Here is a 17,243-nt window from a genome sequence, read left to right as displayed (position 1 = left end):
ATTATATTCATGGTAACAAGCAATAGTAGTGAAATTCTTGTACCATATGTATCATACAGTAGCATCCAATCCTTTGAAAGCAGTTCCTGTGATGTGTATGTATCTCCACCAGCCACAATCCTGGTCCACAGCATGTTCAGGTGAGCAGTTTAGCTCCTCTTTGCCCTGTAAACCAAATACTTGCTTTTAAGTAGTCAGGTTGTTGGTGTTGTCATTTGATGGGGGCTGGCAAGGAAGTGTGTAGATGAGCTGTGATCATCACTGATCTAGGGTCAGGTTTTAAGTGTATTTCCTCCAGCTCCTCTTGAAGATCCATATGGTCATTCTGGCCCTGAAACCCCGGCCCCTAAGAGCAGACTCAGGAAAACAGATAAATCATTGTGCCTTTCGTCACTGAAGGTGAATATGGTACAACCTCAGTGATGGGACATGCACAGAGACTCCCACACACTGTCTATACTACATTTAATTTAAGAATTACAATGTTTCATTTCTGAGTAAAGTACATATACCTGAAAACCCTATTTAAGTACAGTAATGAAGTATTTCTACTTAGTTACTTCCCATCTGTCTGCTGTTCTCCTCGTGTTCCGCACACCTCCCACCACTTGACTTTGACGAGACAATCTCTTCACTTCCATTCCCCCCTGCATGACTCCTCTCCAACCCCCCCCCCCCCCCCCCCCCCCATCTATCCCCCCACACACACACTAAATGATCCCCTCGCTGCGCTTGCTCCTCCACACCACCAGGGCGGTCATGAGGAGGGTGACCAGGATGGGGACCACGATGAAGGGCCCCAGGATGCGGTTGGGGGGGTCCCTGAGGAGTCGGCCGGACAGTGAGCAGTCGTGGAAGTAGTGCTTGTGGACTTGGATGAAGAACTCGTCCACCAGCCGGTTGGGCCAGTAGCAGTCCATCTTCAGTGCCACCAGGTAGGTGCAGTTGGTCAGCTCGCCATAGGGTCTGCATGTGGGAGACACACAGGAAAAAGTATGATAATTTATTTAATGAATGAATGAATGTGTAACTCGCAAATTTGTGTCTGATATTGATGATAATGTTCATATCCAAAGACACAAATACAATAATCTTCATCCAGAAACATAAAAGACAACATTCATTTATTGCTGTCATGTAAAAACCTTGCAACTTCAATTTTGACAATTTTAATGTTTTCTTTCTTTTTTTCTTTTTTTTTCTCAGGTCACTGGAGCATGTTTTCCCAGTGTGAGGTTTTATTGATTCATTCTGTTTTATTTATTCACATTGTGCTCCTCAGCTACTTAAGACGATGATGTGTGCTCTCCGACTAAAGCTGGCTCTGTCCTTTTTAGCTAATTGTAACCACAAATTCTACTTTTAGAAATTAAATACACCCGAAAACGGACCCCCTCTTTCTCTTTTTACCTTTCTGTCTGCCTGTGTGATCTCTCTAATTCTCAATAGATCACTCGATAGACAGATAGAAGCACTTGAAATCATTGTACCTTACATATATATGGCTGTGGTATTCATAGTGGTAAGTCAACAGAAGAAAGCACCAAGGACCTGCCGTCTGGCTCAAAGGAGCTTGAAGCACATTTCGAAAGAGCACCCATCCATCCGTATGGCTTAAAAACTGCAGAAGAAATCCTTGAAGTCAAGCTTGTGACCCATTTTGGGAACCTGACTACAGTACATACAGAAATCGTATGTATCTCCCTCTTCCATTTGATTTGTATGTCAAGTATCATCTCTCTCTTATTTAAAAACTAATTCCCCTCATTTGAACCTTCTGTCAAAAAAACAAAATGGATTCCTGCCATTTTGGATCGTAGTCATAAGCTCTGAACAGGCTGCAAATCCTTCAAATAAGAGTCCATGAATAAATTCAGGTCGACCTACATTTTTAAGTTCTTTTTGTTCTTGTCACTTATCTTTTTCATCGCTCATTTCTCTGCGGCAACAGATAACAAGGGAAGAAAGGATGGCGATGACTAACAGATAAGGTACATTTTGGGGCAAATCTGATGACCAATTGTGCCGGCAGCAAACAATATTTTTCTGTTCATTATAGAGTGCAAGGAAATTGGATAAGAATGAGATCCCTGGGAGAAAATTGGGTCATGCAGCAGCGAAGAAGATAATTAATTGGAGATTAAAGATGCACCATTTTCATAACACAGAGATACATATCTATAATGATCGTCAATGATTCAGTGATTCATTCCAGTTCTCAATTCCTATGCATGACAAAGTATCATTGCTCATCTTCTCATGATGATATCACCTCAACTTTCACTCTCATTTTGAGTACATGAGGCCGTCACCCTAAAAAACACCTTTCCCTGGTTTGAACTTCCAGTTGCGATTCAGTTCTTTTTCTGTCAGTTTGACATCTGTGGCAGTACAGAGAGGCAAGGGAGAGAAATGCCTCCCTAGGAAACCTAAGCAGTCCAAACACAGACCAAGCTGTCACTAACTCCACATCAGACAAAATGTTTCCCCTTTCATTTCTCTCTCTCTCTCTCTCCCCCCGTTATTCTGATTCCTGCGTGGCTTTTTCCTGTGGGAGCGATCAAGCATCTGACTTTGTGCACATGCACTTGTGTGCGTCTGAGTTTGTGCACATGCACTTGTGTGCGTCTGAGTTTGTGCACATGCACTTGTGTGCATCTGAGTTTGTGCACATGCACTTGTGTGCATCTGAGTTTGTGCACATGCACTTGTGTGCATCTGACTTTGTGCACATGCACTTGTGTGCGTCTGACTTTGTGCACATGCACTTGTGTGCGTCTGAGTTTGTGCACATGCACTTGTGTGCGTCTGAGTTTGTGCACATGCACTTGTGTGCATCTGAGTTTGTGCACATGCACTTGTGTGCGACTGAGTTTGTGCACATGCACTTGTGTGCGTCTGAGTTTGTGCACATGCACTTGTGTGCGTCTGAGTTTGTGCACATGCACTTGTGTGCGTCTGAGTTTGTGCACATGCACTTGTGTGCGACTGAGTTTGTGCACATGCACTTGTGTGCGTCTGAGTTTGTGCACATGCACTTGTGTGCGTCTGAGTTTGTGCACATGCACTTGTGTGCATCTGAGTTTGTGCACATGCACTTGTGTGCGACTGAGTTTGTGCACATGCACATGTGTGCATCTGAGTTTGTGCACATGCACTTGTGTGCGTCTGAGTTTGTGCACATGCACTTGTGTGTGTCTGAGTTTGTGCACATGCACTTGTGTGCGACTGAGTTTGTGCACATGCACTTGTGTGCGTCTGAGTTTGTGCACATGCACTTGTGTGCGTCTGAGTTTGTGCACATGCACTTGTGTGCGTCTGAGTTTGTGCACATGCACTTGTGTGCGACTGAGTTTGTGCACGTGCACATGTGTGCATCTGAGTTTGTGCACATGCACTTGTGTGCGTCTGAGTTTGTGCACATGCACTTGTGTGCGTCTGAGTTTGTGCACATGCACTTGTGTGCGACTGAGTTTGTGCACATGCACTTGTGTGCGTCTGAGTTTGTGCACATGCACTTGTGTGCGTCTGAGTTTGTGCACATGCACTTGTGTGCATCTGAGTTTGTGCACATGCACTTGTGTGCGTCTGAGTTTGTGCACATGCACTTGTGTGCATCTGACTTTGTGCACATGCACTTGTGTGCGTCTGACTTTGTGCACATGCACTTGTGTGCGTCTGAGTTTGTGCACATGCACTTGTGTGCGTCTGAGTTTGTGCACATGCACTTGTGTGCATCTGAGTTTGTGCACATGCACTTGTGTGCGACTGAGTTTGTGCACATGCACTTGTGTGCGTCTGAGTTTGTGCACATGCACTTGTGTGCGTCTGAGTTTGTGCACATGCACTTGTGTGCGTCTGAGTTTGTGCACATGCACTTGTGTGCGACTGAGTTTGTGCACATGCACTTGTGTGCGTCTGAGTTTGTGCACATGCACTTGTGTGCGTCTGAGTTTGTGCACATGCACTTGTGTGCATCTGAGTTTGTGCACATGCACTTGTGTGCGACTGAGTTTGTGCACATGCACATGTGTGCATCTGAGTTTGTGCACATGCACTTGTGTGCGTCTGAGTTTGTGCACATGCACTTGTGTGCGTCTGAGTTTGTGCACATGCACTTGTGTGCGACTGAGTTTGTGCACATGCACTTGTGTGCGTCTGAGTTTGTGCACATGCACTTGTGTGCGTCTGAGTTTGTGCACATGCACTTGTGTGCATCTGAGTTTGTGCACATGCACTTGTGTGCGTCTGAGTTTGTGCACATGCACTTGTGTGGGTCTGAGTTTGTGCACATGCACTAGTGTGTGACTGATGTGAAAGTGTGTTTGTGTGAGAGAGAGATAATCCACTGCATATAAATATGTGCAGGGTCTATTAACTGTGAATGGCTACCCTCTAGCACAGTGGCCTGGGCTGTTTCTGCTCACACACACACACACACACACACACACACACACACACACACACACACACACACACACACACACACACACACACACACACACACACACACACAGTTTAAATTAGAGTTGTTTCTCTTTTTCTCTCTTTCACAAATCAACAGATGGAGAGTTTGTTGTGTGTGTGTATGACTGCTAATTGTATGTGCTGAGTTCAAGATGTGTTTATAAATGTGTATATACGTTTTAATTAGGCTACTCTGTACAGTGTGTGGGTGTGTGTCTGTGTGCGCGCACATGTGTGTGTGTGCGCGCGTGTGATGAGACCTTTGTGTGTAAACATTTCTGTGTTCGGTATGTGCCTTTTACGATGTGTATAAAGAGAGACCACGTCATTGCCTTGTATCCATGTTGTGTATGTATGTCCTGTGATCATTGTTGATATGTGGACATAAATAAAACTAAATGTATAAATGTTTGTTCTCCTGTCAGTTGCTCCTGGACACATGGAAACCATCTCCGATGTTTCTGCAGGGCTTTCTCATGCCTGCCGGAAGGGACATCATGCACATGTGCTGATATTGTTCTTGTCTAAACAGTGCAAACAGTGAAACATCTCATGCTCATACACACAAAGTCACTTATAGAAGCGGTTGCACCGCTTAAAAATTCTGATTTAACATTTTGCGCTCATGATTACAAGGAAAATACCCCAAAAAGACAAAAATAAAATAAAATCACAGGCCCCCAGGGTATAAATATGGAGGAAAAGTTGGCATTCTATAAATGGGCGTGTGACATAACAACAGAGTGACATCACAAGAGGAGAACTTTCTGACACAGGGAAGCAAAGTCATGGAGAGTGAAAAAAGGTGACAGATACCAGGGAGGGCAGACATAAAACCATTCAGAAATCCTCCTATTTTGGGCTGAAAAATGTGACTGTTTGCGTCCCTGTGACATCACTGCAGGGAGTTCCATAAAATGGAACAGTGCCCCCTGCTGGTTACAAAAACTAGTCTAAGTGCAGCTAAATGCAGCTATGTGTGATAAAACGAAATCCCCCAAATCCCATTGATATATACCCGTTCCACATGCAATGTGGTCTCCAACCTGCACCATGCTCTTTAAAGCTGCTTCACTGTACAATCTGTACTTGTTCCACCACGGTCTGATGATTGTGTCTATCTACATTTTATGAGTAACTGAACAAAAATATCTAATCTAATATCTACTTAAACAACTCAAGTTGATATTTTTGAGTGTAGCACATCTAGTTTGAGCTTTGACAGCATTGTTGGTTGGTAAATGTGTTACTTTTCTATATTTCAGTGACACTGATTGGTTAATATATCCTCTCAATTATATGATGACAAATTACTATATAATGGTAAATGGCCTGCATTTATATAGCGCTTTTATCCAAAGCGCTTTACAGTCAGTAGGTACATTCACCCATTCATACACCGATGGCGGCAAGTTACCACGCAGGGTGCTGGCACACCAACGGGAGCAATTTGGGGTTCAGTATCTTGCCCAAGGACATGCAGACTGGAGGAGCCGGGAATCGAACCACCGACCTCCTTTACCCAAAGCGATTAGTGGACGACCCGCTCTACCTCCTGAGCTACAGCCGTCCCCCTATAATAATAAGCAATACAGCTTTGTATGAATTACATTTGTATGACTCAAATACTTCATGAGGAAAGGCAGGGAATCAGCACATTTGCCTTTTCCCATGAAGTCTCTTTGCCTGATAGACTGAATTGTCAACTCGTTACACTTCATTTCCTTCTTCAGTCTGGCATAGAGAGCCGCAGGAACGAGTCCGGAAATCATCGATGCTAACACTCCTGGTTCTTCACTGTTTTCGTCTATGGGATTTTTGAATGGGTTTTTGGCACGATGCTTCTAATAAGGTCTCTGGGCAATGCAAGCTTAATCAAATGCGAACCAGTGTTCAGTAGGATAATCTTCACACATGAGGACCACTTTCATGAGTTTTTAAGCTTTTACGTGCCGTTAAAAGGTCGACTAGCTAGCAAATGGCTAAATGAGACTACACTGTTGAGTCGACGGGGATATTATACGTCAATAACGTCATCACTTCAAAGGACGAAGACAGAAATTCTCTTTCCCTCACCTGGTTCAGCCCGGGGTAATCAGTGCACAGCAGCGCACACATCAACAACACTCCAGGTTGGGTGGTGATGTGACGGGGAAGCCTATGCGACACTGTGTGAAGTTCTGGATTAGCTTAGCTCGAGCCTTTTACTTCTAGGGCTCGCATTTACGCTTCAAAACTCATGAAAGTGGTCCTCATGTGTGAAGATTATCCTACTGAACACTGGTTCGCATTTGATTAAGCTTGTATTGCCCAGAGACCTTATTAGAAGCAAAACCCATTTAAAAATCCCATAGACGAAAACAGTGAAGAACCAGGAAGTCCGGGACTTCCGCGTTCCGACTACAAAAATACGTCATCCCTGCGGCTCTCTATTGCCTCCACTCTAAGCGATTTCTATGGGGGAGGGGGATTTGATTTTCCCTCACCAATCACTAGAGCCCAACGCATCTACCTCAATCTAACATCATTTTAAGTTGAAGCGTAGCCCTAATTGGTACTTTTAATAGATTTGGAACAGCCTCAATAGCAGCGTCTATCTTTTCTAAAGCGCTCGCCATTGTTGTTGCTGGTCCTCCTTGGTTCCGGCGGACAGCTTGACAACGCTTGACAACAGCTTAACAATGCTGTTAGTCCTGCCTGTGGCGCTGATTAGCATTTTTTCAACTGAGAAACCGCTGTTGTCACCATGCCAGACCACAAGCATGTCACCATGCCAGACCACAAGCAAGCATGTCACCATGCCAGACCACAAGCAAGCATGTCACCATGCCAGACCACAAGCATGTCACCATGCCAGACCACAAGCATGTCACCATGCCAGACCACAAGCAAGCATGTCACCATGCCAGACCACAAGCAAGCATGTCACCATGCCAGACCACAAGCAAGCATGTCACCATGCCAGACCACAAGCATGTCACCATGCCAGACCACAAGCATGTCACCATGCCAGACCACAAGCAAGCATGTCACCATGCCAGACCACAAGCAAGCATGTCACCATGCCAGACCACAAGCAAGCATGTCACCATGCCAGACCACAAGCATGTCACCATGCCAGACCACAAACAAGCATGTCACCATGCCAGACCACAAGCATGTCACCATGCCAGACCACAAGCATGTCACCATGCCAGACCACCACAAGCAAGCATGTCACCATGCCAGACCACAAGCAAGCATGTCACCATGCCAGACCACAAGCATGTCACCATGCCAGACCACAAGCATGTCACCATGCCAGACCACAAGCATGTCACACATGCCAGACCACAAGCATGTCACCATGCCAGACCACAAGCAAGCATGTCACCATGCCAGACCACAAGCAAGCATGTCACCATGCCAGACCACAAGCAAGCATGTCACCATGCCAGACCACAAGCATGTCACCATGCCAGACCACAAGCATGTCACCATGCCAGACCACAAGCATGTCACCATGCCAGACCACAAGCATGTCACCATGCCAGACCACAAGCATGTCACCATGCCAGACCACAAGCAAGCATGTCACCATGCCAGACCACAAGCATGTCACCATGCCAGACCACAAGCAAGCATGTCACCATGCCAGACCACAAGCAAGCATGTCACCATGCCAGACCACAAGCAAGCATGTCACCATGCCAGACCACAAGCATGTCACCATGCCAGACCACAAGCATGTCACCATGCCAGACCACAAACATGTCACCATGCCAGACCACAAGCATGTCACCATGCCAGACCACAAACATGTCACCATGCCAGACCACAAGCATGTCACCATGCCAGACCACAAGCAGTCATCTCGGTCAACTCACGCACACACACACGCACGCACACGCACACGCACGCACGCACACACACACACACACACACACACACACACACACACACACACACACACACACACACACACACACACACACACACACACACACACACACACACAGGAACATGGGTTCAGCAGAGACACACTTCTGGATGTATGTTACTCTAACAGCTGTAAGAACAGCAGGGCTATTACAGTATAACACTACTTCCAAGATACCCTCAACAATAAGATTCATTATTAGAATACCTTTTCTGTAAAGCACAAGGGTCTCTACTTCACTGCCACTTTGAACAAATATATTTCAAAAGAGGCAGAGGAGTTGTATTTTATTTATATTTTTCACTGTATTTTCCAGCTTAGTACTGAATGGCAGAGAGGAGAGGATGATGAAACTGTCAGCTCCAACCTCAATCTAACGTATGGCTGATTCTCCTATTGCTACTGTATGACTGTAAAAATCCATTGTGTAACAGTGGCAAGCAGACAACGACAAGGAAGCTAATGTTGGATGTTATCCAGACATGAAAGCTGTAAAAACACTTGCCAGTCCATTTCTAATCACCAACTAATCATCCATTTAATCACAGAGGTCCTGGAGAGGGAACTCGCACGTAACCTGATGTTGAGTTCGCTCACAAAGGGAGCGCTAAATCATGATTACGCAGGGCGCCACCCACTGACTGCCTGAAATATCCTCCAACAACCATACAAGCAGAAACTCCTGTAAATCCAAGAGCCAGAGCTATTTTTAACAGTGAACAGAGACTAGGATGAAGTGAGAGAAACTGGCCTAAATTATCGTGAATTACAAACATGATGTCTGTCTTTGGATTTATGTGTTCTCCTGACAACAAGCTGACTATAAAGGACTAAACCCAACTTTTTGCAGTTTGGTCCATTGGCACCTTGCCAATATCTGAGGGAGGTTTGGCACTAAAACACTATAGGGCTTTTCACACTACATGCTCTTAGCCCGGGGCTACTGTATCTAAGCCCTGGGCTAAGAGTAGGGCTAAGATAGCCCTTTTCACACACACATTGTTTCCTTGGCCCTGTTTCACACTGGCAACTTTTAGCCCTGCTGTGTTTACATGGAAAGTCAGGGTTATCCCCGAAAAGTCAGGTATAACCCTGCTCCAGAGCAGGGCCAGCTAGCCGGGGCTGAAGTCAGGGTTAACCCACTTTGGAGTGGGCCAGGATTGTGCAAGTGTGAAAGCTTTCTTAGCCCTGGGCTAACAGCTCTCTTAACCCTGGCTAAGTGTAGTGTGAAAAGCATTATCTTAGGGTGCTTTCTCACTGGCGCCCCGGTACCGTTCCCGAGCATACTTGTCCCCAAATTGACCCCAGTTTCGGAACATTTGACGAGTGTGAACGTTGCGTTCCGTTCCGTTCTGCGGCCAGGTGCGCAATGGGGAACCGTGACAGGATCCACTTAAACTAAACTAAACTCCGACGATAAATCGTTGCCGAGTGCGGAACAGAACGGAACAAAGCAATCGTTCCCAGTGAGAAAGCAGCCTAAAATAATCATAGGCAGCTATACATTATCCAGAAAGCAACGTTAAGGCTGGATGGTTAGTTCATTCTAATGACATATGATACTCTTGTTTAGGCCAGGAGTTTTCAAAGTCTGAGACTGTGGGCCTCCCCCCAGACAAAGCTTGGAAAAAGGTGCCCCAATTCCTGGATGCCTTTAGCATCATGATTATGTTATTTGATCCCATAGACACTCAACAATTATGCCAAGATAGGCTGATATTACTGTTTGACATACTTCAGACTGTAAGATAGGCTGATATTGCTGTTTGACATACTTCAGACTATGCCAAAATACATGAAAAAGGTCTGTCTGAAGGCATTTATTCGTTTCTGACTGGGAAAGTGGGATAAAACAGTAAACTTCCACAAATATCGTATCTCTTTAACCAAATCACACATTTAGGCTATTCTATGTGATCTCCTTCTGATAACTAATGTAATAACTAATGTAATTTTTTTTCACTTCCCTTCACTGAGCCTCCCCTGAAACTGCTTGGAACCTCCCTGGGTAGGCCCGCCTCCCACTTTGAAAAGCTCTGGTTTAGGCGATTGGAAAAATAGACAAAAAGTCAGCAGATATCTCTTCCTGCAAGACTGATAGTCTAGGAAGGAGGGGGTATCATGCACCCCCCGGACATATACTTCTAATCAGCATTTCTAGATTGGAAAAAGTGTGTAAAAAATGATGAGCTATTAGTCCAGGTCCTTATGTATTTTCGTTCAAAAATTTTGGAGAGTTTGTAAACTATACATTTTTGGAAAGCTTAGAGTGTGACGAAACCCAAAACCAATGTTGCCATTTTTTTCAAAGTCACTATGGTGGCCATCTTGGCCTTTCAAAATGGCGACCACCAAAATGAAACACCTGCACTGGAAATCCCAAAATGACCCAGCAATGTAGTTTCCTATGAGCTTTTATGAATGGAATGTCATCTATAGGCCTAGTGGATGAAATTGAACTTGGTTGCTAAGAGTTGCATGTTGAGAAATTTGAGTAATTTGCATAATGAGCCAATTAATTGCCGAAAACTGGAAAATGGCTATAACTTTGCTTCCAGTTAACTTAGAAAGATGATCTAAGAGTCTAACTCCATGTTTGTTATGTGCAGGAATTCATCTATTACCATAGTGCAGTCATGCAACCTTTCCTAATTAGCATAATTAGTATAAATTTGGTTAAAAAAAGGTAACAATCAGGAAATCTTCTGTTTTGGGCAACTTAGAACGATTATCTTAGAGTCTAAGTCTATGTTTTGATGTCTAGAAATTAATGTCTTGCCATAACTAAATCATGCAACCTTTGTTCATTAGCACAATTAGCATAAATTATATGATTAGGCTGAAATGGACATCTATATTTTGGCTTTAGTCAATTCCATTTTGGATTTTAAAAACGACAAATGTTCAAAACACTTTAAGGAAAAAGGGAAGGAAAATCAATTGGATATAATATAAAGTAAATATATTTATAATTTGAATTCAAGCATCCATAACAAATGGATTGTAACAAAGATCTCTGTACATCAAGGCATATTGCAATTCATCATTTGCAATTATAACTAACTTCTGTTAGTTAAAAACCCATCTAATTCAAGATCTTCAGCATCACTGCCATCTGAATCCCGGTTTTCAGATCTTGAGTCCTCATCGTTCTCACATTGTGTACTGCAAAGGCAAGGTCAGTGCATTGTAAGTTTCTCTTCCTACAGGAGCATCTTTGTGTTGAACAATCTCCTTTGCAGCGGCATCTCACCATTTCAATGTTGGACTCAGGAGCTGGTAGTACATCAGTGGTAGTGGGTCTTAACTGGCCTTTATCAGCCTTGAAGTAGCCATTTTTCAGAGGATTTAAAGGTACTTGCTGCTCAACGCTTGCCTGTCCCCAAACATGAGCTTGCACATGTACCCTATCAATGTGCTTTTTCAAGGCACCCTCTGTAGGTGGTAGCCTTTAACTCTCTGCCATATACTTGCAGAACATGTGCCAATGCAGCTCTGGAATGTTTCTTAATGTTTCTTCCTTTTGGGCAGTAGGCAGCACACACAAACCTAGCCAAGCATTTCTGTTGTTCCTCCATTACTCTGGAGTCATCTGAAAGCTTCCGTACTTTAGCACGCATAGTGCACAGACTTGAATGCTCTTACCTTTTATTCCATAAAAGTTAACCTTTCGAACCACCCAGGTGACGTGACGGTGACCTGGAACACCGCAGCCGCTCCTGAAGGCATCACCTGGCCGAACCCTGTCTGTGATTGGATGCGACCGTCAGCCATTTTGTAGCGGCAAACAGGCAGGGAACCCCACTCCAAGCATTCAACATTGAGCCAAGTATATACCCGGACAGCAAGGCTGGATAGTGAGAGCTCTCGCTTTCACTCGTAAAACCTGGGTTGTTGCACAACCCCTACGTTTTACTTCGCTTCAGCTCGAGGTCTCACTAATGCTACCTACAACCGTCCTTGCTGCAACGAAGCACCGCGGTGCGACCTTCGGACGAAAAAGGGCCGTCATGGCATAGAGCACGGGAAGAAGATAAGACGGTGTGAGCGAACGTTGTGCCTACCACGTCCAAGCTATAATACCTCACGAAGGTGTCGTGGGTTGACCATGATGCCGCAGCACACATGTCCTCTACCGATACACCGCGCAATCGCGCCCAAGATGAAGCAACACCCCGCATAGAGTGAGCTTTAATGCCCTCCGGTGGAATCTTCCCAACGGCAGAGTAGGTTAGTGGCCTCAACTATCCAATGCGACAAGCGCTCCTTGGACAGAGGCTTACCTAAAGCCTGAGCTCCATGGCATACCAAGAGCTGGTTAGAAGTGCGCAATGCGCGCGTCAGGGAAGCGCCTGGAGTCTCCTCTCCTCCATTGGATCCGAGTAAGGAGGGTTAAACGCTACCAGATCTATGGTCATAGACCTGAACCCGGCCCTAATGTTCTTGGGCTGGTAAGCGGGGTTGGGGCGAAGCGTGACCCTGCGCTCATCATCAGAGAACACCATGCATGACTGTTGCACCAACAGGGCAATCAAGTCACCAACTCTTTCCGGAAGACAAAGCTAGCAGCAATGCCGTCTTCAGCGAAAGGTGTTTCAGACTGATTGTGTCAATCGGTTCGAAGGGAGGGCCCGAGAGACCCTCCAACACCATAACCAAGTCCCATTTAGGGAAGACGCTCCTCGTATGGGGGCGAAGCTTGCGGACGCCCTTCATAAAGCGAGAAACCAAAGACAGGCTTCCCACTGTCTTGCCCTCAGTCTCCATGTGGCAGGCAGAGATTGCGGCCAAGTATACTTTGAGGGACTGTGGCGACTTGCCCGCTTCGTACAGGCCTTGGAGGAAGCAGAGAATGCACTGTATGCCATAATACACTGGATCCAGGTCCTTTTCCGCACACCAGCGCGCGAAGGACTGCCACTTGTGAGTATACTGTGCACGAGTGGAGCTAGCTCTAGCGCTCTGTATGGTCTGTACCACGTTCATCGGTAGGCCCTGGGCTAACAACCGTTCCCCTTCAGGAACCAAGCTGCCAACTTCCACTTGTGTGGGGAAGGGTGCAGAATCTCCCCGCCCGCCTGCGACAGTAGGTCCACTCGACGTGGCAATAGCCACGGAGCCTCCTGCGCCAGAGCAATCAGGTCCGCGAACCAGATCTGCGACGGCCAATGTGGGGCTACCAGAATGAGCTGCAGGCCCTGCTGCCTCACCCTGGCTAGCACCTGTGGGATCAGGGGGATTGGGGGGAACGTGTAGAGGGCCTCCCCCGGCCAGACGTGCGGCAGTGGCCCAACGGTGGGTCGTCCCCGAGGACAGAACCACTGGGGGCAATGGTGTGCGTGCCGCGATGCGAAGAGATCGACGCCGGCTCGACCGAACTTGGCCCAAATTTGTTCCACCACCTGTGGGTGGAGAACCCATTCAGAGTTGTGCAGGTTGCCCCGCGACAACAAGTCTGCGCCCAGGTTGAGGTGGCCCCGAATGTGGGCCGCCGACAGGGATAGCAGGTGAACACGAGCCCACTCGTGGATGTCCGTCGCTAGTTCGTTCAAGGCCTGCGACCGGACACCGCCCTGGCGATTGATATACGCCACCGTGGCAGTCTTGTCCAAGCGTATCAGTATATGGTGACCCAATATCAAAGAAAGATCATCATTCTAAGATGACTAAAAGTGAAAGATCTAGCCATTTCCTAATTGTGACCTAATTTTTACATACCTTATGCAAATCATGCAAATTAGGAAATGTTGCATGTCTGCACTATGGTAATAGATGCATTTCTGGACATGACAAACATGGACTTGGACTCTTGGATAGAAGATCGCCTTTCTAGGTTAACTTGAAGCAAAATTTTTGCGATTTGGCGATTAATTAGCTCATTATGCTAATTACTCAAATTGCTCAAGATGCAACTTTTAGAAACCACTTTTAATTTCATCCACTAGGCCTATAGATGACATTTCAGTCATAAAAGATTATAGGAAATAACATTGCTGGGCCATATAGGGGTTTCCAGTGCAGGCGTTTAATTTCGGTGGTCGCCATTTTGAAAGGCCAAGATGGCGACCATAGAGACTTTGAAAAAAATGGCAACATTGGTTTTGGGTTCCGTCACACTCTAAGCTTTCCAAAAATGTATAGTTTACAAACTCTCCAAAAATTTTGAACGAAGGTTGAAATCAGAACATTGGGAACCTGACTATATGTTAAAAAGTTGTGAAAATGTCCGACATATCATTTTTATGCAAATTAGTGCCGCCATCACCAAAAAGTATATTTTCACTATCTCAGCCAATATTGCAGATAACTGAACAAATAAGGTGTCTAGACCCATGTTTTGAGGGTCAAGGATCATAATAAAACTATTCCTGAAGTGGCCACATGTATCTGTGGCATGCTACTATGCAAATTAGTGCTGCCATTATAAAAATATACGTTTTTTGATCATGTACTAAATACCTCAGTCCAAAGTTCAACCCCTTCGCTGATGCCAACTGTGTATTTTGCTTGAAAAACTAGGGTGAATATGCCCTGACAAAGAGTACACTTCATAGGGAGGGAGAAACTAGGGTGAATATGCCCTGACAAAGAGTACACTTCATAGGGAGGGAGAAACTAGGGTGAATATGCCCTGACAAAGAGTACACTTCATAGGGAGAGGGAAACTAGGGTGAATATACCCTGACAAAGAGTACACTTCATAGGGAGAGGGAAACTAGGGTGAATATGCCCTGACAAAGAGTACACTTCATAGGGAGGGAGAAACTAGGGTGAATATGCCCTGACAAAGAGTACACTTCATAGGGAGGGAGAAACTAGGGTGAATATGCCCTGACAAAGAGTACACTTCATAGGGAGGGAGAAACTAGGGTGAATATGCCCTGAAAAAGAGTACACTTCATAGGGAGGGAGAAACTAGGGTGAATATGCCCTGACAAAGAGTAAAAAACTCTCTCGTAACGGGACAAGCCCCGTCTTTTATTGTCACATGAACACCACAACACATGCATGCGGCCACAACACACTCATGCTGACTGACGGTGGCCGGTGAAAAGTGTCCTCTGCATTTAACCCATCCAGGCATGTCCTTTCCTCCGGGGGGCAGGCCAGGAGCAGTGGTCGCTTTCTCGTACAGCGCCCGGGGACCAACTTCGGATGTTGTCGTCACTGGTCGGATGACGATGACGATCTGATCTTCTGCATGTTTTTAGTGGGGGGGTTATATACGGAGGAACCCCCTGGGGGAGCACGGGGAGAACATGCAAACTCCACACAGAGAGAAAGGCCCTTACGACGAGATACCCCACCTGGGCAGTAGGCACTGAAGATATGGGGGGGAACACAACCACAGCGCCCACAGTGTCCCAGGCGAGAATCGAACTCAGGACCTTCTGACTGTGAGGCGACAGCTCTACCACTGAGCCACCGTGCCCCCTAGTATACTAGTACACTTCATAGGGAGGGAGAGTACACTTCATAGGGAGGGAGAAACTATGGTGAATATGCCCTGACAAAGAGTACACTTCATAGGGAGGGAGAAACTAGGGTGAATATGCCCTGACAAAGAGTACACTTCATAGGGAGAGGGAAACTAGGGTGAATATGCCCTGACAAAGAGTACACTTCATAGGGAGGGAGAAACTAGGGTGAATATGCCCTGACAAAGAGTACACTTCATAGGGAGGGAGAAACTAGGGTGAATATGCCCTGACAAAGAGTACACTTCATAGGGAGGGAGAAACTAGGGTGAATATGCCCTGACAAAGAGTACACTTCATAGGGAGGGAGAAACTAGGGTGAATATGCCCTGACAAAGAGTACACTTCATAGGGAGGGAGAAACTAGGGTGAATATGCCCTGACAAAGAGTACACTTCATAGGGAGGGAGAAACTAGGGTGAATATGCCCTGACAAAGACTACACTTCATAGGGAGGGAGAAACTAGGGTGAATATGCCCTGACAAAGAGTACACTTCATAGGGAGGGAGAAACTAGGGTGAATATGCCCTGACAAAGAGTACACTTCATAGGGAGGGAGAAACTAGGGTGAATATACCCTGACAAAGAGTACACTTCATAGGGAGGGAGAAACTAGGGTGAATATGCCCTGACAAAGAGTACACTTCATAGGGAGGGAGAAACTAGGGTGAATATGCCCTGACAAAGAGTACACTTCATAGGGAGAGGGAAACTAGGGTGAATATGGTGAATATGCCCTGACAAAGAGTACACTTCATAGGGAGGGAGAAACTAGGGTGAATATGCCCTGACAAAGAGTACACTTCATAGGGAGAGGGAAACTAGGGTGAATATGCCCTGACAAAGAGTACACTTCATAGGGAGGGAGAAACTAGGGTGAATATGCCCTGACAAAGAGTACACTTCATAGGGAGAGGGAAACTAGGGTGAATATGCCCTGACAAAGAGTACACTTCATAGGGAGGGAGAAACTAGGGTGAATATGCCCTGACAAAGAGTACACTTCATAGGGAGGGAGAAACTAGGGTGAATATGCCCTGACAAAGAGTATACTTCATAGGGAGGGAGAAACTAGGGTGAATATGCCCTGACAAAGAGTACACTTCATAGGGAGGGAGAAACTAGGGTGAATATGCCCTGACAAAGAGTACACTTCATAGGGAGAGGGAAACTAGGGTGAATATGCCCTGACAAAGAGTACACTTCATAGGGAGAGGGAAACTAGGGTGAATATGCCCTGACAAAGTGTACACTTCATAGGGAGGGATAAACTAGGGTGAATATGCCCTGACAAAGAGTACACTTCATAGGGAGGGAGAAACTAGGGTGAATATGCCCTGACAAAGAGTACACTTCATAGGGAGGGAGAAACTAGGGT

The 17,243-nt window shown here is 45.8% G+C and overlaps 1 protein-coding gene across 1 annotated transcript in view; it reads right to left on the bottom strand.

The window, feature by feature from the left end:
* Window positions 1-710: 710 nt before the first annotated feature.
* The window catches only part of ramp1 (receptor activity modifying protein 1), a gene marked incomplete at its 3' end in the record, with an annotated part of 73,986 nt that continues 57,453 nt past the window's right edge, over window positions 711-17,243 (bottom strand). Inside the window, exon 3 of the mRNA XM_083638533.1 lies at window positions 711-966. Coding sequence (XP_083494659.1) covers window positions 711-966 — 256 coding nt within the window. The remainder of the gene's footprint in view (window positions 967-17,243) is intronic.

This window comes from Poromitra crassiceps, assembly GCF_964638095.1.
Source record: "Poromitra crassiceps genome assembly, chromosome: 6".
Classification (NCBI taxonomy): Eukaryota; Metazoa; Chordata; class Actinopteri; order Beryciformes; family Melamphaidae; genus Poromitra; species Poromitra crassiceps.
Note: the sequence above shows the minus strand (reverse complement) of the source record. Positions and strands in the feature narration are given on the sequence as shown.